This window comes from Spinacia oleracea, chromosome 2 (assembly GCF_020520425.1).
Source record: "Spinacia oleracea cultivar Varoflay chromosome 2, BTI_SOV_V1, whole genome shotgun sequence".
NCBI lineage: Eukaryota > Viridiplantae > Streptophyta > Magnoliopsida > Caryophyllales > Amaranthaceae > Spinacia > Spinacia oleracea.
Window position 1 is genome coordinate 23,079,845 of NC_079488.1, and position 24,381 is coordinate 23,104,225.

The 24,381-nt window shown below is 38.8% G+C and overlaps 1 protein-coding gene, 2 long non-coding RNA genes and 1 pseudogene across 3 annotated transcripts; 3 read left to right on the plus strand and 1 right to left on the minus strand.

Annotated features, from left to right (window-relative positions):
- Window positions 1-89: 89 nt before the first annotated feature.
- On the minus strand, window positions 90-1,238 carry LOC110799531 (uncharacterized). The gene has a single exon (XM_022004798.2). The coding sequence runs from the start codon at window positions 1,236-1,238 to the stop codon at window positions 90-92; it is 1,149 nt and encodes a 382-aa protein (XP_021860490.2).
- Window positions 1,239-2,882: 1,644 nt separating this feature from the next.
- Window positions 2,883-17,739, plus strand: LOC110799532 (alpha-aminoadipic semialdehyde synthase-like; annotated as a pseudogene).
- LOC130467773 (uncharacterized) lies at window positions 7,989-10,873 on the plus strand. The gene is made up of 3 exons (XR_008927569.1): window positions 7,989-8,917; window positions 9,313-9,377; window positions 10,083-10,873. It is a non-coding gene; the product is annotated as an uncharacterized lncRNA (long non-coding RNA).
- LOC130467772 (uncharacterized) lies at window positions 14,966-17,413 on the plus strand. The gene is made up of 3 exons (XR_008927568.1): window positions 14,966-16,029; window positions 16,425-16,489; window positions 17,195-17,413. It is a non-coding gene; the product is annotated as an uncharacterized lncRNA (long non-coding RNA).
- Window positions 17,740-24,381: the final 6,642 nt, after the last annotated feature.

A 24,381-nucleotide genomic window follows, 5' to 3' on the forward strand; every position in this document is an offset into this window, starting at 1 on the left:
AAATCACTAATAGTCCACAAAAGAGCTGCGCGGAGGTTGAAATTTTGCTTGCTTGAGATGTCATAAGTCATAGCCCCAACCTCCCATAACTATTTCAACTCTTCAATGAGTGGTTTCATGTACACATCCAAGTTTCCTTTAGGATTTTTAGGACCGGGAACGAGCAAAGAAAGGAACATGAATGGTCTTTTCATACACATCGATGGAGGCAAGTTGTATGGTGTAAGAATAACTGGCCAACATGAATATTGGGATCCAAATTTACCATGGGGGGCAAATCCATCCGTGCACAAACCAAGCCTGACATTTCGTGGCTCTGATGCGAAATTAGGAAAGGTTGTATCCAAGTGCTTCCACGCTTGACTGTCACTAGGATGTGCGAAGGTGTTTTGAACTCGGGGATTCTTGGCATGCCAAGTCATATCCTCCGAAATGTTCTTGGTAGCATACAACCTTTGCAACCTCGGTGTGATTGGAAAATATATTAGAACTTTTGCTGGAATAATCTTACCCTTTGCAGTCTTCTTATACCGATCACTTCCGCATACTCTACATTTATCTAACTGTGCATCGCCTTTCCAGAAGAGAAAACAACCTTTAGGGCATGTGTGGATCCTCTCATGAGGAAGTTCCAAGCCCTCAAGAACCTTCTTTGTGCTATTGAAAGTTCTACCCATTTGGTTGTTATTTGGAATCGCATCATTCATCAAAGATGCAAACCCATCCACACACCTGTGTTGTAAGTTGAATTCACATTTCAAACTTGCAATTCTTGATGCCATCTCCAACACAGAGAGTTTGCTCCCTTCATATAATGGATCTCCAGCTGCCTTTAGAAGGTCTATAAACTTCTTAGCTTCATCATTTGGTTCTTCTTCAACTGAATTACCCTCTTCATTCAACAAATGCTCTTGATTATTTCCAAGACCATCAATAACCATATCCCGATATTGATTTGGCTGAACACGCGAGGACTCTACTAAGCTTTCCCCTTGACATATCCATTGATAGTAATTACGAACAAACCCCTTCTTGTACAAATGTACTCTAACTGTTTCAGTATCATGAAAACGCCTGTTATCACACAAGGGGCATGGGCATCTTATTTTGTCACCATCATTGCATGTTGGATGCTCTTTGCAAAACTCAATGAACTCTCCAACCCCCTTGAGAAAGTCGGGCTTAAGATTGCGCCCGTCGAGTCTATCATACATCCAACTACGCTCTCTTCTTTTCATGATACCAAATTCTACACATCTCACAAAAAACATGTTACTAACCAATCTCTACACATCTCACACTAATCATGTTACTAAACATACTATATAGTCTAACTACCGCTCAAAGTTTTCTAAATAAACAATCAAATAATTGATTTTATTAATTATATAAAAATCAATACTTATTAATGATATAAAGTTAAATAATTTATTAATGATATAAAGATCAATAATTTATTCAAACGCACTTATAAATTATATAAAGTTCAATAATTTACTTATAATTAGCCACCCGGCCACTAAAGTTGGTCTTAGCGTCTGGGAGATTCTCTATCATGTAAACCAACTCTTGATTAGTTTGGCATTATCCCCTGAAATATGTAAAATGCCCTTATTTTTTATGTAATTAAGCCTTTTTAAATATCAAGCATACATCACGTGCATTTAGATCTAGTCTAAAATGATACAACTAGTTAGTAACTATGATCTTGCTTCAACTTTTTTAGGAATTGTGAATAATTAAAGATATTTTGAATTACTTTTTTAAAATCGTACGTAGTTACTCTATTTTTTTTAAGGTAAAAATTAGTTCATTGATAAAAACATAGTTACTTATAATTACTTAAAATGTATCATTCTTATCCCTAAATCAACCTTATAGTCGATCAAAAGTCATAAACTTTTGACATTAAAAGATGCTTATATTTCATTAGGATAACTCCCCTACCCCTTTAGAACTTTCCATACACTAAAAGGTTTAGAACGAATCACAAATATCTTCTTGAAATCTAACACAAAAATCATGCATACTCCCGAATTCACGTGGCTTCATATCATTTTTCACACCTAATCTAAAATCTATTAGGACTATTTTCATCAATTGGCCTATTATTCTTTACCAACTTTCTCTTAGATTCTTATTACTGCGTAGAATATATACTACAAGTCAGTCATTACAGCTAACATCAACTGAAAAAACATCAAATCATTATATAAGGGGCCAAATTAAACGTTTCTCGATCATCCTTAACGGCTACTTTGACTATTGCTCATCATTTTCAAGAATGCCAGACAATTAAGAGCACATGAAATGAACACCATCAAGAACTAAAGCAACCTCTTTCACAAAATTCCAGAAATTCAACCTAAAACAAGTACACACCACAATCTAAAAAGAAAATAAATTCATAAAAACAATAACATATTTAATTTCAGAGAGAAAAAAAAGCAGAAATACAACTCACCAGATTTAGTTTGTGCGGTAGTGCGGTTGTGCGGTTGTGCGGTAGTGAGGTTGCTCAGATTTTACGGTAGTGCGGTTGTGCTGGGAAGGAGCGTCGGCGGGTGGCGGTAGTGCTGTAGTGCGGGCTGTGGCGGGTTTTTGGAAGTGTGGTAGTGCGGGCTGGGAAGGTGCGTCGCCGGCAGGTGGGAGGGGCGTCGCCGGTAGTGGTAGGTTCGTCGCCGGCAGCCCAAATCGCCCAGCAGGTTCGTCGCCTCGAGGTGCTTCGCTGGGTGTGAAGCTTTTTTTTATTATTTATTTTGAAATGTAGATCTGAATGAAGTTGGTCACAAATTGTACTCAAATCTCTTTTTTTTCCTTTAAAAAATTACCGACCGCTTATATGGTTGGAGATATTAAATAGGCGGTAATTAAAATTTTGAATGAGTTTTGGAAATAGTCGGATTTTTACCAACCGCTCTTTAGTCGGAATACAAGAAAAAGCAGTCGATAAATTACCGACTGCTTTAAAAGCGGTGGGTAAACTTAAAATTTAGCGACCGCTCAATTTTCGGTCGGTAAATTACCGACTGGTTTTTTAACGGTCGCTAATTTTTTTTTTTACTGACTAATTTTTTGGCGGTCGGTAAAAGCAGTTGGTAATCAAGCGCTTTCTTGTAGTGATTGAAGTCATTCTCCATGTTCATTGCATGCTCAATGAATTAATGTTTATCAGGGTGCACAATAAGCATTGTACATTCGGGTATATAATCCAAAATACGGTGTATTACTTACGGTTCTTTATCCAAAATCTTACAATAATACTTATTACATTAACCAAGTTTTGTAGAGACACCAACACCATGCTTGGAAATGGTGTGGTGGGAATACTCTCGGAGACTTGTAACAAGTGGGAGAGACGAAGTCCTTTAACACCAGCTCATTGCGCTCGTCTCCTACACAATGGAAAACATAATGGAGGTAGCGTGACCCGGATAATTTTACAGCCTTCTTCGAAGAGAATATACCACGATGCTCTCTATGAGGAGGTTGGTTGTGAGGTATCAGAGGACTTATCGGAATGTGGACTCATTGTTGGCGTTAAACAACCTAAGGTACGTACATTGATTAATGGTACTCATTGTTGGCGTTAAACAACCTAAAGTACGTAAAGTTGTAGGAGATAAGTGGTTGTTTAGTTATCAAATATTAGGGCTAGTTTGGTTGACATTTTAATACATGGGAAGTTTCATTTCCTAGGAAGTGAAGTGCAAAGAGCTTGTTTGGTTGACATGTGCATAGGAAGTGAAAGTTACTAGGAAGTTCTACTTCGCCCAAAATGGGGGAAGTTGCTTATCTAGTCCTCCCTAGGTAAGTAGAACTTCCTATGCTCAACCAAACAAAAATACTCAATTCCTAGGAAGTCAAAACATATAAGAATTACAAATACAAGGGAAATATAACTTCCCAATTGCAACCAAACATCACCTTATTTTATCAGATGCATTCTTTGCGAAAAATGACATAACTTGTTCATTTGATTGCAGCTAGAGATGATACTTCCTTACAAATCTTATGCCTTCTTCTCACATACCCACAAAGGACAGCAAGAAAGCGTGCCTTTGCTAGGCAAGGTATGTAATGTCGTGCCTAATGTAATACATATGAAGTATATATGTATTCTCCCGGCCTATTGGGCAAGTGGTAATGATTATTGATCACCCACCAAACGAATTGTCATACTGTGTTATGTACTCTTTTACAGATTATGGCGGAAATGGCAACGTTGTTTGATTATGAGCTCATTGCTGGGGGTGATGGGAAAAGGAAACTTGCATTTGGAAAATATGCTGGAAGTGCTGGAATGATATATGGTTAACAATCAAGGGGAAAACTCTGTGTCCCTTGCCTATAAATCTATTCGAATATCTGTTGATTCTGTTCATATTGAAGCACCAACGCGTTCTTTGTTATATTACTTTGCTGTGGATGACGTTTATTTTCAACAAACTTGCAGGTTATCTGAGTTTTGGATATTCAACACCCTTCCTTGCCCTAGGTTTATCTTACATGTATCCTTCATTGGCTGCTGCCAAGGCTGCTGTAGTATATGTTGGTGAAGAGATCGCCACTCTAGGATTGCCAGCCGGCATTTTCCCTCTCGTTTTTGTATTTACAGGAACGGGGAATGGTATTACTCTACCTTGTTAGTCGCTGTTAATGGTAAAAAAAACTGGCACACAACAATTCAGTTCAGGTTTCTGACAAGAAGTTTGATATAATTTGTTACAGTTTCGCAAGGTGCACAAGAGATATTCAACCTACTTCCTCATACCTTTGTGGATCCTAGCAGACTGTCGGAGCTGTTTGAAACTGTAATTTTATTCTCATTCTCTTACAGTTCGCTTAGCTGTTGTGTCGTCTGATATTGCTTAAGTGTTTTTTAGACAAAATGAAGCACGACATGGTTAAGCTGTTGTGTCGTCTGATCTTTCCAAAATACTTAACTTATCTTTGCTAAAGTGAACTTATTGTTTTAGAATATAATCAAGAGGATATGATTTTGAGATATGATTTCCAAAACATGATCATATGATGAATAGACTGTCTGCAGGACGCCATACTGTGTAAATTAACATTAAAGTCACATGTACATTATCCGCGGTTTGTAGGCAGTGTTGCGAACTGTCTTGTTCCCTCTGCATTCTTGGATTATTGTTGCTTTTTGTTAGAAAGTAAGTGCATGTGAGACTGTGAGTAATTGTTTTCCACATCGGAAGATGAAGCAAATAACTTCTAGTTTGTAACCTGAGTGGGCTCCTTCTCATCTTCCCGGCCAATTGGTTTTAGGATGGACTCTCATTTGGGTTATGTTCGTGGGATTCTGTTTACTCCTTGATTCTCCCATTTGTTATAACACTTTTAATCTCATTTTAACAGTTTTGACATATTTCAGACTCGATGGCAGAATCAGCGCTCTAAGGTGTTATATGGTTGTGTTGTAACAAGCAAAGATATGGTTGAACCCAAAGATCCCAACAGAGTTTTTGATAAAGTAATGTACTACGTTCCCTTCCTTTGTAGAGAATATTATATGCACCCAGGTGTACGGTGCTTCCTCTCGCATCTTCTCCTTATATTTGAGGAGAAAATGAGTAGGGACCACCTATGGAGATAAAAATACTCTTGGGTACACGATGCACCCGGGTATATCTAATAATTTTCTCTTCCTATGTAGTGTTTACTAACGGACTAATGTGTTCGTGACACTTTGATTACTACTATAAAAAAAACCCATAAATCATTAGTATACAATTTTGTCTAACAGAAGAACTATTGTTTTTCAGGCTGACTACTACTCAAATCCAGAGGGTTACTCTCCGATTTTTCATAAAAGAATTGCCCCATATGCATCTGCAATTGGTGTGTAGCTCGTGTCTACTTTTAACTTGTCGTACTTGTTAGGATGAGTTTATCCCTCATAGTCAACATCAATATTCAGACTCTGCCACATCATCTTTCCACTAACTTTTATCTACTTTTTCATAATTCAAACGCACAAATTACTCTCCCTATTGTTACACATTATCCCCAGACTCGCCACAGACTCAACTGAACTCCTAAAAAAAAGATAATTAAATAGGATAAAGTATGATTATGTGGCATAATTTGATTTTGTTGGAGAAAAAGTGGAGTATTAAGTGAGCCTTGACTCTTGAGTGAGTCTTAAATTTTCAAAGTCAATTCAAAACTGGTTGTAGTCTTTTACCACATTATCTCAAGAGTTTAGCTCTACACTCCCCTCGAGACTAGGGATAAACTCACCCTTATTCATCGGTTAGACTCCTTGTTACGGTCAATCTGGTTTAGACAATGGAACGTGATCTTCCAAGGCCGTGTCAATGCATTCTAGCTAGCAATTCCAATAACACATACTCGTAGTTAATTGATTTTCCTTTTGTTTGTTTCTCGAGAGTAGTGAATTGCATGTACTGGGAGCGGAAATTTCCTAAGTTGTTGACAACGGAGCAACTTGAAGATGTAACTATAAAAAGATGTCCACTTATTGGTATCGCTGATATAACATGTGACATAGGAGGATCTATCGAGTTTGTTAACCAAGCTACCACAATTGACTCACCTTTCTTTAGGTACTATGCTCTCTGAGTTTTTTCTGATTATCTGTTGTAAACTTATGATTTATATTTTTATACACAAGCTTAATTAAATCTGATGTTTGTTGACACCCTTCTATTCGAACTCAAATGATCTCAGATTATATAACTGTCTTCTATGTTTGCAGATTTGATCCAATTAAGAAGTCGTACCATAATGACATTGAAGGTGACGGCGTGATATGTTCAGCTGTTGAAATCCTTCCCACTGAGTTCCCAAAAGAAGTATGTTCCTTTGCTGATGTGTTCCGTCATAAAAGACATTTGCGACGGTTATTTCCGTCATTGTTTGGTTGTGACCCGTCGTTATTAGGTTGTCATTAAAAATACAAATTCTTGTAGTGTTAGTATTATTCTTGTTAGAATATGCCTTGAATCGGTCAAACTTCTTACTGCAACACCCCATCAAACTTTCTATGTCATAACGTAGTTGTATGCTGTAGTATGTACTCCTCAAGATCAATAAAGAGTTCGCCTCCTCTGCCGGTAGACGTTAAGATGGTTATGAGTCGGGCCAGACTGAGGCCCGGCACGAGCAAAAAATCGTGGGTTGTAGGTCGGGTCTGAGTCGTTTTTTTTTTTGGAAAAGACACGACGACACGACGACACGACTCGACCCGGCACGATAAAGCACATTAAGTTTAGTGAACTTAGGTTTAGGCACGATGGTCTGGGAAGGCCTGAAAACTCGTGGGCCTAGGCCCTAATATGAACTGTTTGGCCCGACCTGACCTAGCATGATGTTGAGTGGGCTTGGCGTGCGCCGGACCTGTTTAGGCCCACAGTCCGAAACCCTACCTGACACGACCCAAAACCATTTTTATGTAAATGTATATAACACATTGTTAGTAAACCACGATCATAAATCTATGTTTTCATTATTTACGTTCTTTATTGTTTTTCTTGCTTCCGTTATAACCATTCTCTAACAAATTGTGCATATGCTTAAAAGGCTTCCCAACATTTTGGAAATATCCTGTCGGAATTTATGGATCGGTTATGTAATACCCCGAAATTTTTTTTAACTCAATTTATTAAAATTAAAAATATTTATTAGCTTGATTCCGTTTTAAATAATTACGAATAATCGAATTTCGTTAATTTAAACGTTTTTACTATTTATTTTTAAACGATAAATTTATAAACGAAAATTTATTTATTTAGGTCTCGTTAACGATATTTTTTTTTTTTGTTATTAAGAATTTTTTTTTTTTACTACACATTTATATTTTTAGTAGTTTCCAAAAATGGCAACAAATTTCAAAAATTTTAGCCTAATCTTGGGAAATTACGAAAATGCCCTTAGAAGAGCCAAAATTCCATTTCTTTTATTCTCTTTGCTTTCCACGTACAAAGTAAGAAGGAAGCAATTTCCTTCCTTCCTCTCTTCCCTTGAATCTGTCCACATTCATTTGCTTAAGCCCCAAGTTCTTCTCCTTCTCCTTTACTCTACATGTTTTCAAAACCAGAAATTCAGATTGAAGAATTCAACCAAAAATCAATTCCATTCCTCTCCTCTCTTGTTTCTCTGGTTCAAACTAACCCCCACCACCACCACTGCTCAACCACCGACCATTGCACCTAGCCTCAGCCACCCAGCACCACGCAACCACCACACCGCAATCACCTCAACCACTCGACCACCACCCTCACCCTGCTCTCCACCTCCCTCGAACTCCCCTGCCCCTCCCCTGTTTCTTTTCTCTTTCCTTGCTCACAACACCACCAACGCAACGCCCCACCATCGTCCAGCATAACCACCACTGGCGCAACCCTTCCGCGCCGCCTAGCCAGCCTCCAACGACCTCCCTCCTCCCCATAACTGATCGGAAAACCGCTCCCCAACTCCCCTGTTTTCTCGCCTCCCTCGCACTCCCTCCTCCCTCTCTCGCCTGTATCACCACCGCACGAGCAACCACCACCATCACCGTCGCCTCTAGGCGCGGTTCACGGTGATGCGCCGCCCAGCCATCCGCCGCAGCTCTCCCTCCCCTTCGTGACCCCCTGTGCCGTGCACCACTCGACTCCCCTGCTTCTCCCCAGTCGTGCCCCCTTTCTCCCTCTTGCTCGTTGTTCGACCACCGCAGACCACCCACCAGCACCGGCGCAACCCTGCTGCGCCGCCCAGCCTCCCTTTCTCCATCCTCTCTTCTCTCCTCTTCGTGCTTCCCTTTCCCCTGTTTCGGCCCTCCCCTGTTCCGTGTTCTTGTTCCCAGAAAACCCAAAATCAGGTTTCAAATGAAACCTTGATTTTATTTTCCTCAAACCCAATCTAAGGTTGGGCCATTTTGGTTTGGGCCTTGGTGAGTTAAAAACTGAATTGCATGTTCAGAATTTCTAATTAATAATTTGCTTGCCTTAATAAATTTTGATAATTTAGTTATTTTCCAATCAAATTATTATTTTTTTTCAAGTAGAAAAATGTATACACATATTTAATTTCTGGTTTTAACTAAATAAAGTCACTAGCTTGGATTAATGGAATAAAAATAATATTTTCATGAAAATCGATTTATAAAATTGTATTTTGATCGAAAATTCGATTAATAATAATAATATTTCGTTAAATTTTGAAATCATGTTTTATTAAAATTTGTTATTTACAAATTCGTTATTTATAAAATTTATGATTTACAAAATATTGATTTTAAATTATTTATCAATTTAGTACTAATTCAATGATTTAATATTTTGGAAGAAATTGGACTCGGAGCTCAGGACGAACGAACCAAGGAAAATCCTTAGCAAAAATCGCGGAGATAGGTAACGGCTATTGCTAGTACCCGCAATTCCCTTATAAATGCGTTTGTGAAAATACAATGTTATGATTTATTTATGAATTGAATGCTTTGACATGTTTTATGAATTGCGGGAAATGAAATGTGATTTGATTGAATTATTTATTATAATATGATTGATTGAAATTCTTATAAAACGATCTTTATAAGAAACCATGAATGAAATGATGTCTCTATGATGCCAGGAAAGAAATGATATTTTATGGATCTCAGGATCTAAATGATGTTTTATCATGATCTCATGATCTAAAGGAATTATGTTACTTCTACTGAAGTAGAAAGGCTAAAATGTAAAATTAAACAAAACATGATAAATGAAAGTGAAATTCCTAGTCCGTTTGGCAGTATATGTTCACAGGTTACGATTCTCGGTCATGCATGTACCCATGGGGCATCCGCCCATTGAGCCAAGGCTCTCATGTTTTCGGGCCAAGGCCCCATGTTTATGGACAGCGGTCCATCGTGGAAGACGTTCCACCATGTCATACTTGCCACGACTAGCATGTGCACCCTAAAGTTATGAATGAATTAAATAAAGGACCTTATTAAATGTTTTACATTATTCTATTCTCCCTGTGTTATTAAATAAAATGAATTGAAATGAATTTACGTTGCTAGAATAGTTCGTTACTGAGTCTTCGGCTCACCGTTATTTTGTTTTCTGTTTTAGGTACCGCTGGGAACGATGGGAACGAGTAGTGGCGAGGATTTCACTTTAATAATTTCCACCTAGTTTATGTTTTAAGTTTTAAATAGTTAATTAAATATTTTTAGTGAGTTATATACTTTATTTTGGTAATATAAAGGATTATTATGTTAATTTTGGAGGATTTAATAGCTTAAGATTGATGGTTGCCTTGTAATTCCCAAGAGAGAGTTACGGCAGGTAATGTCCCGACCGATTAGGTTGATTCCGCTGCTAATTATGATTAATAATTGAATTAGAGGTCGGGGTGTTACAGTTTGGTATTCAGAGCCAAGGTTCTGGACCATAAGTGCTAAACCTTACGGGTTTCGCACGAAATAGAATTCATTAGGCTTTAAGCAAAGAGTTTTAAGGAATTGGTTAAAAAGAATTTTCTAAAATCATGTTAATTAAGTTAAAAATGAATATGAGTGTGAGCGTAGGAACGGGATAAAAGGGCTTATTTTATACGATTTAATTGCTTTAATTTGTTGAGACATATTATGCTGAATGTTGTCTATCGAGGTTACTAATGATGTCCCCAAGGGATCGCAACGAGCACCATGATAACCACATTATGCACGAGGATTATGCCATATCGATGCAATTATGAGTGTTTTCTTTCCTAGTGATTGTGAATTAGAAATTGTCCTATGATGTTAGAGAAAGTCGAGTTTTAGTATCCTTTGACCTATCTACGTTTGATATAATTTTGGGAATGAATTAGTTGACTGAATATGAAGCTAACATCAATTGTTTAAAGCGTAGTGTGATCAAAATGCCAAATGAGGATAGGATTGCATTCCCTAAGTTAGTAAGAAAACCAATGATTCAAATTTTCTCTGCTTTGAAAACCCCTATTGACCAATGGTGAATTTTTCTGGTTATCCTTGTAATGTTGTCGATCACCCATCACCTATACAACTATTGTTTGTGAATATGCAAATGTTTTCCAGAAAAGAAACCTAGTATGCCTCCACCGAGAGAATTAAACTTTAGCATAAAAGTAATCACAATATCCACCCCGATTCCTAAAGCACCTATAGAATGACAGCAACTGAGTTGCAAAGAATTGAAGAAACAATTAGATGATTACTTGGATAAGGGTATATTCAACTGAGTGATTCACTTTTGGGAGCCATGTCATATTTATGAGTAAAAATGATGGAACTATGAGGTTATGCATAGACTATAAAGGGTTAAACGGGATTACTATTAAGAACAAATATCATTTACCCCTTATTTATGATTTGTCTGACCAACTTCAAGGTAGGAAAGTATTTTTAAGGATAGGTTTGAGGCCGTGATACCATCAACTTTGCATTAAACTTGAGGATATTCCAAGAACAACCTTTCGAACCAACTATGGTCACCATGAGTTTGTTGTAATACCTTTTGGGTTAACTAATGCATCAGCTGTATTTATGGATTTAATGAACCACATTTTCAAACCATACCTTGATGAGTTTGTAGTTGTTTCCATTGATGATATTTTGGTACATTCTAAGAGTAATGAGAAACACGAGGAGCATCGGAGAAAAGTGTTAGATATGTTGATTAAAAACAAATTATGTGCTAAGTCGTCAAAGTGTAAATTCTGGCTTAAGGAAATATCGTTTCTTTAGGTCATATTATTTCTGAGAAAGGTGTATCTGTTGATCATGAGAAAGTAAAAGCAATCGTGGAATACCCTAGACCAACCAATGTCCTTGAAGTATGAAATTTTATGGGTTTAGCTGAAGATTATCGAAAATTTATCTAAGATTTCTCTAAGGTTGCCTTACCCACAATCCGATTGGTTAGAAAGAATATCAAATTTATGGGGAATGATGATTGCAAATTTGCAATTTGAGAACTTAAGAAACGTATCAAAATTTCCTATATCCTTGCCTTCCATCCGGAACTAAGAGACTTGTTATTTATATTAATACTTCTAAACATGGAATATGATGTGTCGAAATGGAACAGGAAGGTCATAGATGATTCTCTTGCCAACTCCAAGTCCCTGAATAGAACCACCTTACTTATGTTCTTGATATACAATACCCTACTAGAAAGGCAAATGTTATTGTAGATGCTTGAGTCAAAATCTTACCTAAATTCGATCCTACCTTTCTACGAGCCAACCAAGATGATCTGTAAAACCTGGAAGTTAAGTTGTTAAGAATAAAGGAAATGTTTGTTTAAATGCGTTAAGTCAGCACCGAGACCAACTATGATTGATGAGACTAAGGAAATATTTGTTATGGAAGTCAAGTTCCTTAAGGATAAAGGAAACGTTTTCTTGAATGCGAGGCCAACTTTGAATTATGAGATTAAGGAAGTACGAATTAAGGATTTGCGCTAAAAACAAATGATCGCTGTGGAAGTTATGACCATTAGGTTCGGGATTATTCTGAGTTGTCACCGTCAGCCACACATACTAAAAGATTGTCTATTGACAACGACCATAGAACCAATGACATTGTTAGCATGCCTCAGAAACCCATGACTGAAGTAGATCCTATGACGAAACTACATGAGAAAGGCAGAAATGATACCAATGGTCCTTGTAATTCTCTTTTCTAATTATTCTATACTCGTTGATATTCCTTCATTCATTTATTACTTGTCATATATGTTCGGAGTTTGTACCAAATAGGTTGATATGTTTAGGTTGTTGAGTACTAGGTGACCTAAAGAGATTCAGGCACGTTAGAAAGATGTGATGTAAGGATGATATGTTAGCAAATATGAGGAAGATTAACAGTTAATCGTTGAAAAAGGAGGGTAGATTTCTACAATAACTAAGAGACGAAAGATTGAAGTTGGAAGTTATCAGACAACTAGGGAAAGGAAAATTTTAGTTGCCTATAGCAAGTGCTCGAATACCCTTCCAGGAGGATATATGATAGACCCCTTTAGAGAGAACAAAAGATTTTAGATTTCATTGAGATGAGTTAATTTGAGGTAATCATTTGAAGAACGATAACATAAAGAAGTCACTTGGGAAACCCGATCTTATGTGCAAAGAAACGATAATGTATGAGTGTTACAGAGAATCAAGATAAGTTACCATTATGCGTCATATATCTGGTATCAATGGAATTGGTGCAAAAGTATTTTGAAGGTTCGTTGAGCTATTAAGAACATACTAGAGATTGTAAACCAATTACCATAAAGTTAGCTGAAATTATTTTGGGATTATCAATTGTATGTGAGATCTTGATGAATCACAATTAAGACCCGTGCTTCGATACATTTAGTAAACTTACCTATGGATAGTTTAAGAATGATGGAAAACCCTAAGGAACAAATTTGAGGAAAGCGCAGGAGTTCAGGAAGTTTCGAAATATGTCATGTTGGCAAGAAAGTAGTTTCGAAGGCTATGAAATGGCAACCTAGAGTGAACAACCTATACTAATCTATGCTAAAGTATTTACCGCATATTCTGAGTATATGTAGATACCTCAACCAGGCCATGTTCAAGGATCGAGTCACGTGATTTGGGTTGAGCCTCCATCGTTGAAAGAATTTGACTTAGGCGAGAGAATGTTGAACATCATTGTGTTAAAGTGAAATCAAAGAAATGCATGTTGAAGGACTAAAGGATGATTGATATGCCTCTATTAAGGAAGCTAAGAAGTTATCAATAATTGGTCTATCAATAAGGTTGAATGATAAAGTGCCGAAAGAGCACAAGTTTGTATTGTATAAGTGGCGAATCACAAATTAAATCAAGGTTATTCAAGGTTTCAAAGCGTTCAAGTTATGGTTGATTTTCGAGTTACCTTTCCGCACCCTTCATAATGATTGTTTTGTGGATGTAAGTACCTAAGTGTATTCTCAGATATGTTAGGGAAGCTAAGCTAGAAATTTTGAAGTTATGCAAGAATAGTATGCGGGACCCAACATGATTTATGGTGAAAAATATGAAATTGAGTTTACACATGAAGCTTTGAGGATTGTACAACAAATAAGTTATCAAGAATTAAGTTGTCAATAAGGTTGACGATATCATTGAATGTTAGAATTTCGAAAAGAATTATGAATGATTGAGGATTGCAATGGAACTGAGATTAGAGAATCAACATATGACATGTCTATAGGACCAGGTAATCTGAACTAAGTTTTCTGGGAGCTAGATTGTTTGTGATAAAGGCACGCTTGATGGCTTAGCATTATCCGCAAAATCCGAGGTTTGTCGACTTAGAATATAAAGGATAAGTAACAAAGTCATATGTCTAACGATGTATTTCTAGTCACATGATTGGACTCGAACCCCTGCAACGATCGTAATCAACAAGTTATTTAGTGTAGAAGAAAAGATCGAAGTTCGAAAGCAAAACGAATCAAGCGATGAAAGTCGACGACAAGATCCCTGCAGCAAAGAAGCCTAATAACAAACGAAAATGAAATACCTTCAAAAAGTTGCCTAAGGACAATAGAATGTGCGAATCACTATGTTTTCTGTGAATATGTAACGTATCAATCATGCTTATGCGTGAGATCAAATGATTGGTTATGGCATGTATGTTTTCAATGAATAACGAATAGAACGATCAAGTATGTCATGTAAGATTTCTAGAAATCGGCAAGTTCGACTGAGCTCCAGTTTCGAGGACGAAACTTTTTCTAAGGGGGTAAGGATGTAATACCCCGAAATTTTTTTTAACTCAATTTATTAAAATTAAAAATATTTATTAGCTTGATTCCGTTTTAAATAATTACGAATAATCGAATTTCGTTAATTTAAACGTTTTTACTATTTATTTTTAAACGATAAATTTATAAACGAAAATTTATTTATTTAGGTCTCGTTAACGATATTTTTTTTTTTTGTTATTAAGAATTTTTTTTTTTTACTACACATTTATATTTTTAGTAGTTTCCAAAAATGGCAACAAATTTCAGAAATTTTAGCCTAATCTTGGGAAATTACGAAAATGCCCTTAGAAGAGCCAAAATTCCATTTCTTTTATTCTCTTTGCTTTCCACGTACAAAGTAAGAAGGAAGCAATTTCCTTCCTTCCTCTCTTCCCTTGAATCTGTCCACATTCATTTGCTTAAGCCCCAAGTTCTTCTCCTTCTCCTTTACTCTACATGTTTTCAAAACCAGAAATTCAGATTGAAGAATTCAACCAAAAATCAATTCCATTCCTCTCCTCTCTTGTTTCTCTGGTTCAAACTAACCCCCACCACCACCACTGCTCAACCACCGACCATTGCACCTAGCCTCAGCCACCCAGCACCACGCAACCACCACACCGCAATCACCTCAACCACTCGACCACCACCCTCACCCTGCTCTCCACCTCCCTCGAACTCCCCTGCCCCTCCCCTGTTTCTTTTCTCTTTCCTTGCTCACAACACCACCAACGCAACGCCCCACCATCGTCCAGCATAACCACCACTGGCGCAACCCTTCCGCGCCGCCTAGCCAGCCTCCAACGACCTCCCTCCTCCCCATAACTGATCGGAAAACCGCTCCCCAACTCCCCTGTTTTCTCGCCTCCCTCGCACTCCCTCCTCCCTCTCTCGCCTGTATCACCACCGCACGAGCAACCACCACCATCACCGTCGCCTCTAGGCGCGGTTCACGGTGATGCGCCGCCCAGCCATCCGCCGCAGCTCTCCCTCCCCTTCGTGACCCCCTGTGCCGTGCACCACTCGACTCCCCTGCTTCTCCCCAGTCGTGCCCCCTTTCTCCCTCTTGCTCGTTGTTCGACCACCGCAGACCACCCACCAGCACCGGCGCAACCCTGCTGCGCCGCCCAGCCTCCCTTTCTCCATCCTCTCTTCTCTCCTCTTCGTGCTTCCCTTTCCCCTGTTTCGGCCCTCCCCTGTTCCGTGTTCTTGTTCCCAGAAAACCCAAAATCAGGTTTCAAATGAAACCTTGATTTTATTTTCCTCAAACCCAATCTAAGGTTGGGCCATTTTGGTTTGGGCCTTGGTGAGTTAAAAACTGAATTGCATGTTCAGAATTTCTAATTAATAATTTGCTTGCCTTAATAAATTTTGATAATTTAGTTATTTTCCAATCAAATTATTATTTTTTTTCAAGTAGAAAAATGTATACACATATTTAATTTCTGGTTTTAACTAAATAAAGTCACTAGCTTGGATTAATGGAATAAAAATAATATTTTCATGAAAATCGATTTATAAAATTGTATTTTGATCGAAAATTCGATTAATAATAATAATATTTCGTTAAATTTTGAAATCATGTTTTATTAAAATTTGTTATTTACAAATTCGTTATTTATAAAATTTATGATTTACAAAATATTGATTTTAAATTATTTATCAATTTAGTACTAATTCAATGATTTAATATTTTGGAAGAAATTGGACTCGGAGCTCAGGACGAACGAACCAAGGAAAATCCTTAGCAAAAATCGCGGAGATAGGTAACGGCTATTGCTAGTACCCGCAATTCCCTTATAAATGCGTTTGTGAAAATACAATGTTATGATTTATTTATGAATTGAATGCTTTGACATGTTTTATGAATTGCGGGAAATGAAATGTGATTTGATTGAATTATTTATTATAATATGATTGATTGAAATTCTTATAAAACGATCTTTATAAGAAACCATGAATGAAATGATGTCTCTATGATGCCAGGAAAGAAATGATATTTTATGGATCTCAGGATCTAAATGATGTTTTATCATGATCTCATGATCTAAAGGAATTATGTTACTTCTACTGAAGTAGAAAGGCTAAAATGTAAAATTAAACAAAACATGATAAATGAAAGTGAAATTCCTAGTCCGTTTGGCAGTATATGTTCACAGGTTACGATTCTCGGTCATGCATGTACCCATGGGGCATCCGCCCATTGAGCCAAGGCTCTCATGTTTTCGGGCCAAGGCCCCATGTTTATGGACAGCGGTCCATCGTGGAAGACGTTCCACCATGTCATACTTGCCACGACTAGCATGTGCACCCTAAAGTTATGAATGAATTAAATAAAGGACCTTATTAAATGTTTTACATTATTCTATTCTCCCTGTGTTATTAAATAAAATGAATTGAAATGAATTTACGTTGCTAGAATAGTTCGTTACTGAGTCTTCGGCTCACCGTTATTTTGTTTTCTGTTTTAGGTACCGCTGGGAACGATGGGAACGAGTAGTGGCGAGGATTTCACTTTAATAATTTCCACCTAGTTTATGTTTTAAGTTTTAAATAGTTAATTAAATATTTTTAGTGAGTTATATACTTTATTTTGGTAATATAAAGGATTATTATGTTAATTTTGGAGGATTTAATAGCTTAAGATTGATGGTTGCCTTGTAATTCCCAAGAGAGAGTTACGGCAGGTAATGTCCCGACCGATTAGGTTGATTCCGCTGCTAATTATGATTAATAATTGAATTAGAGGTCGGGGTGTTACAGGTTAGCATCAACAACAGATTATGAAGAATTACCTCCCCATTTGAGAAAAGCTTGTATAGTTCACAAGGGAGCACTTTGTCACGGATGGCCTCCCACACTATCGCATGTGGCAGCATGCAAGGCAGCAAGCATCGCAAGGCAACGCGGTGCACCGCCAAGGGCGGCGGCAAGGTCGTTGGGCACCATCGGGCAACGTGGTGGTCCATCGGATAGTGGGTCGTTTGGGGGTCCAAACGATATCCAAATGGGCTGAAACTTGGGGGCCCAAAGTATTTTGGCCCAATGAAGACAATTGTCGGGCCAGATTTTGGGTTTGAGGCCCGGATGGGCCCGGTTCGCAGCAGCTATGCACGAGAGTGCACCGGAAACTTCTAGATGGGTCCGGAAGTGTGTAGCTTGCTTGGATGATGATGGTTCTAGATGGGAAGGGTCTAGAACCTTGCTGTACAGATTAGGGAGAGTATTCTAGAGACCTCCATGTATAAAGGATTCCCTTTGGAAGTGGGAACATTCTAGAATAGTGTAGGGTATTCTTTGTAGGAGTAGTGTGGAATGTTCTAGAGTAGAAGTCTCTAGGCACTTGGGAGCCTATAAATAGGCTTGCCCATTCATTTGTACATTCAGCCAACACAAGTGTATTCATTCTCAAGCAATAGAAAAACCTTTCCAAACTCTCTTGCTTACAAAGTTTCCTTACTTAGCCATTTTCGTAGCGCACTTAGCATAGCTAAAGGGGTGAAGTGCCTTGACTAGTGATCCGACGGGACTGTGACGCTAGTAGGCAGCGTGCATACGGCTTAGAAATAGTCAGCACGTGACAAGTGGTATCAGAGCGGGAACGTTCGTTGGGACGTAACATCGTTGACGTTGAAGAGCTAGCTGTTGTGTGGACGAAGTTCTGATCGACGGACTGATCGGATGGCATCGATCAAGGATAGTGTTGGTGCATCTGGCGTGGTGGAGGATCCCACCAAGAGGAGGAAGCCATCGACCACGGAGCTTGATGGTCGCTTGGCTAAAGTAGAGCTGGCGACGGCGGACCTCGTCGACAGCATGGGGCTTGCGGAGCAGCAACTCGAAGAGTTGAAGGGGCTTGCTTCTAGTCATGGACAAGGCATCGAGGGAGTCGATAGCCGTGTCCAAGTGTTAGAGTTGGGGACTACGGCGGCGGCCGAGGAGGCAAGGGAAGCCGTGAACGTCCTCATTAATGAGGTTGCTGCCACACTTTGGGGAGAGGTGGCACAACTAAGGGATGCCATCATGGGGCATTACAATGTCATGAAAGAGCAACTAGAATCCGTCAAGGGGGACGTGGTTCTACTAAAGGCGGCAGTAGCCGGGGGCGCTACTATTCGGGAGGGACCAAGGATGAAGGTTCCGGAGCCGTCTAAATTCGAGGGCAAGCGTGACTCGAAGGCTATCGATAATTTCTTGTGGAGCATCGAGAGGTACTTCGAGGCCATGCATTTGGATGACGATGCTACAAGAATCTCCACCGCCACCATGTACTTTTTGGAGGATGCCATCCTTTGGTGGAGGAGGCGTGAGTTGGACATCCAGAAGGGTCTTTGCTCGATCAAGACGTGGGACGAGTTCAAGGCCGACTTCAAGAGGCAGTTCTATCCGGAGAATTCCGAAGAAATTGCGATGAAGAAGCTGCGTGGGTTGAAGCATACCGGATCAATCAAGGAGTATGTGAAAGAGTTTACTTCACTCATGCTAGAGATATCGGATCTTCCGGAGAAGACCCAACTCATCTACTTTATGGATGGGCTACAACGATGGGCGGAGCAAGAGGTGCGGCGACGAGGAGCCAAGGATCTTGCCGAGGCCATAGCAGTGGCGGAGTCCCTATATGAGCTGCCAAGTTCGAGACGGGACAAAGGGAGGAGGTTCGATGAGGACGAAGGTGACGAGGAAGCATCGCATCAACCGAGGGCCAAGCATGCGGAGCATGGGAAGGACAAGGCCCAACCAAAGAGGGACGGTCGCGACGGAGGTAAGTCGTTTAGGCCTTTGAAATGTTATCTTCGCGAAGGTGAACATTTTGCAAGGAACTGCCCCGTCCGACAAAAGTTGGAGAAGATGAGTGCCATGGTCGGCACTACGGAGGAGGAGCCAACTGCCGAGAGAAGGCTAGGGGCGATGCAAATGGACGAGGAGGTCCAGCTCGCCAATTTGAGGCTCCGTAATGTTGGGGTCGTGGACAGCAGGCCGCGGGAGAAGGTCGTGCCACGGGAGATGGCACCCACGACAATGAAGGGAGCGGGCATCAAGTCGGGTGGAAACTTGATGGTCGTGCATGGAGAAGTGAACGAGGAACCGTGTCGGGTGCTCGTGGATACTGGAGCAACCCACAACTTTCTTGCGCGGGGAGCAGCCAAGAAGTTAGGGGTGAAGTTCACTCGGGTCGGCGGCGAGATGAAGGCCGTCAATTCAAAGGCAACGCCAGTGTACGGCAAAGCATGGGACATTCCTATCCGCTTGGGGAAGTGGAGGAGCAAGGTCGACTTTGTGGTGGTCGACATGGATGATGAGGACGTGGTGCTAGGCATGGAGTTCCTAGACTCGGTCCTACCATTTCGAGTAGGTGATGGCGTGATGACCATCACACACAAGGGCAGCGAGGTCGACATTCGACTCGCAAGGGACAAGGAAGACTACATGAGAATCTCTTCCTTGAAAGCTCGTGCAACGGCAACCAAGGGACGTCGAAGGAAAAGGGACGCGTGGTTCGGGTCGTGGGCACGAGAGACAGCTGATCGTGTGAAGCTCCATGGGAGGAAAAAGGAAGGTAGGCATGGTGCCTATCGTAAGGGCGAGGTGCCCAAGGTTGGGGTCGTGCAGCGGCAAAGCATTGGACGAGGTGCATGGTGCGGGTCGTGTGCACGCACAACGGGACGTCTTGACGAGGGCGTCAAGAATTTAGGTGGGGGAGAATGTCACGGATGGCCTCCCACACCGTCGCATGTGGCAGCATGCAAGGCAGCAAGCATCGCAAGGCAACGCGGTGCACCGCCAAGGGCGGCGGCAAGGTCGTTGGGCACCATCGGGCAACGTGGTGGTCCATCGGATAGTGGGTCGTTTGGGGGACCAAACGATATCCAAATGGGCTGAAACTTGGGGGCCCAAAGTATTTTGGCCCAATGAAGACAATTGTCGGGCCAGATTTTGGGTTTGAGGCCCGGATGGGCCCGGTTCGCAGCAGCTATGCACGAGAGTGCACCGGAAACTTCTAGATGGGTCCGGAAGTGTGTAGCTTGCTTGGATGATGATGGTTCTAGATGGGAAGGGTCTAGAACCTTGCTGTACAGATTAGGGAGAGTATTCTAGAGACCTCCATGTATAAAGGATTCCCTTTGGAAGTGGGAACATTCTAGAATAGTGTAGGGTATTCTTTGTAGGAGTAGTGTGGAATGTTCTAGAGTAGAAGTCTCTAGGCACTTGGGAGCCTATAAATAGGCTTGCCCATTCATTTGTACATTTAGCCAACACAAGTGTATTCATTCTCAAGCAATAGAAAAACCTTTCCAAACTCTCTTGCTTACAAAGTTTCCTTACTTAGCCATTTTCGTAGCGCACTTAGCATAGCTAAAGGGGTGAAGTGCCTTGACTAGTGATCCGACGGGACTGTGACGCTAGTAGGCAGCGTGCATAAGGCTTAGAAATAGTCAGCACGTGACAACTTGCACCCTTATACGAGTATATTGATCGACTTTGCGACTAGTAAGCTTCTTGTTCTTTTTTGGTTGGTCTTCCATTAATTTAATTAGAGTTGATCATACTATAGCTAACTGTCTACTGATTAGCAATTTATGAATTTGTTCCAGCAAATTACCACAAAATCTTCCAGATTGAAGAATATTCACACAAAAGAATAACTATGTTGGTGCTCATCAAGTTACTATAGTTCATGTTCCAACATTAGTTGACCCGAAAGAAGTGTGATTTTCAAGTACAAAAGAATAAGCATTGTATGCTCAGAGGTTTTTTCTCTAGAGTCGGATTAAGTTTATTTGTTTTTTTAGTTATTTTGTTTTGTTTTGTTTTTGTTCGTTCAGCCGATATCAAAAAAAAAAAAAATTAAGCATTGTCGTGATTTGTTGGACCTTAATAAACCTTTCATAATGTATCAATCAATTGAACTGCGAAACCGATTTTAATAGTAAGAAAGTAATGGTTGGAAGTAAAGCTTGGAAAGGATCTAGTTACGCCCGGTAGTATTGGGTGGAGTGGCCCGACCGGGCGCGTGTACAAAGAAAACAAAAAAGGTTAAATCACCTGACAAGACGAATGTACTTGTTGGTTTACTGTTGTGCACGCACCTGGCAGAGAGGAAGGCCACCAGTCAGTTTTAATTCCTTGCGATTCTTTGCTTCCTCGAGATTCTTTTATAACAACTATTTGACACTGTTATATATTATGCTATAGATTAGAAATTTAGCATAATGAAAGCTACATAAACGAGATTATGACGAGTTAATCTTTATTTTTATGATAAAATTGCCGATTGATAAGCACGTTAATTTACCCCTGATTCTCGCCCTAATCTTAGAACGGATTTACAACAAATTATCAATCCTCCATGAATTGAACATGATTAACAAAATTAATAAGAAAAGTTAATTTTGAACGAAGATTAATAAAGAGTGGTTAACATTAATCCTTTGCCCTAAGTATTTAAAGGAAATCAATGTGACAGTTAATAAGAATTAATAAAACTGCGAGTTTGATATGATCCACTTAAAAAGTTACTCCCTCCGTCCCATAATATAGTGCCCGTTTGACCAAAATCACGGTTATTAAGGTAAAGGATAACATTGATAATAAAAACAATAATTATTTGTACTTTCAAGATAAAGTACATGTTAGTTGGCTTTTATGGAGAGAGAAATTAAAGATTAAAGGTGTGTACATAATAAATAGGTCTAAAAAAGACAAAAATCAAACACATGGGTTGAATAAAAAGTCAAAAAATACAATTTTTAAAGTAAAAATTAATGGTTTAAAATAGAAATAGGCACATCATTTAGGGACACCATTTTAGGAAAACAGGCACTATATTATGGGACGGAGGGAGTACTAAACTCGTGCTAGTCTTTGATTGTTAATATCCAACCCAAATTCTTATTTACATGGGTGTACGATAAATATTGTACACCGAAGTTAAAGTTGACATAAAATGCTTAAAAATTCCCCTTATATATGTAAAAGTTATCTACTTTTTAGTAATAAAAATTTTCATTTTAATAAAAAAATATTTCTTTAAAATCATTAATAATGTATAAAATTAATCATTTAACACTTCAAAATGTTTATTTATTAACTTTTCTTTTAATAATATAAAAGTTAGAGAAAACTGAGTAAAAGTTAGAGAAAACTGGGTAAAAGTTATGTTGGTGCACAATAAATTTATTATACACCTTGTTCATGCAAGACCTTTTGAATATCCAAACTACAAGCACATTCAAATTAACCCAAATTACACTTGACCCATTTGTGTAGGCCCGTTTTAATTCAATACCCAAAGCACAATGGATAATATAAAGACATCAAACTTATGATAGTTATGATATTCCCTCTATGCGGAACAATTTTCCACACGTAACATATTAATAAGTACATTGAAGACTATTCTAACGGACATCGTCTTTCGTAGTAAGCACTTGAATCTTCCACGGACATTGAGGTTGTCTATACAAAATGTTAATGATTAGTAAGTTATCACCCGACCTTAACAAAGACATCACACATGTTGCTTTCAATGGCTAACAAAGAACCATTACAAAGAGTGATGAGCGAGAAGTGGAGAAGAGGTTCCAATATTGTAGGTTCATTAACATCATTAATAATTAAGCCAAAGTATCAACTATCAAGTCGTGTTTCTTGCTCGTTCAATAAGGCAACACAAAGTTATATGGTTGTTTCATTTACTCAACGTTAAATAAAAGTGGAATGTATTCGATTATTCGAGTAGCCACAATAAAATGGTAAATATCACTGTACATTAGATCTGATCCTGACTTTTTTGAGCCATTAATTATGTTGACTTTATATTTTAAAATTTTAATATCTATCAACAAAAAAAGAGAAAATCCTAGTGTATGTGGCTTCACTTGTAATTGTGTTTTTCAAGCAGCTTATCAACAATCCTTGTGCATTATACTTATGACTTAGAGATGAATAACAACCATTCACATATCAATTTAGTTCAATTTTAGACAGTTAGAACTTTCCTTAGTGATGGGAGCCTTGTAAATTAAGTACGCCCTTTCTTTTAGTTCATTATGAAACATAAAGCAGAGGATTACTCACATTATAAGAAATGCGTTATTAACGTCTGTACAAAAATCATAGTTAAAATTAAGAAAAACAATAGGTAAAATGTTTACCGACTGCTTAAAGTCGCTAAAGGGTGATCGTTAAATATTGGGTCCCTAGTTAGAACAAATACCGACTAACAAACTATAGGTGAAATATGTGGACGGAAAAACAAAAAAAATTACCGACCATCTAAACAATCATCAATTACCCAATAGTCAAGCAAACGACAATTTACTGACGGTAAGTTTAAACCTGGTCGTTAACTATCTCTGAAATTGAACATAAATTTCTTATCTTAGTTAAAAACATAAACAGTCAATAAAGAAGGTGATCCGGAAATTTTGCACTATATAAACTACCTGCAGACGGTAATTTTACAATACGGTCGGCAAAATACTTTTTTTACACAAAATTTTCTGCAATACACTAGAAAAACCTGTTCAAAGTAGTACAGAGTATTAAACATGGTCAGGATCATATTGAACCTGTTCAAAGTCATACTATTAGATTCATAAATAAACTAGTACTACGAGTTAATATATTTACATACAGTTTGATGTTCCAAAATAAA

What these genes read in the sequence shown, in the direction of transcription:
- LOC110799531 (XM_022004798.2), bottom strand. Translation starts at nt 1,238, where the DNA reads ATGAAAAGAAGAGAGCGTAGTTGGATGTATGATAGACTCGACGGGCGC.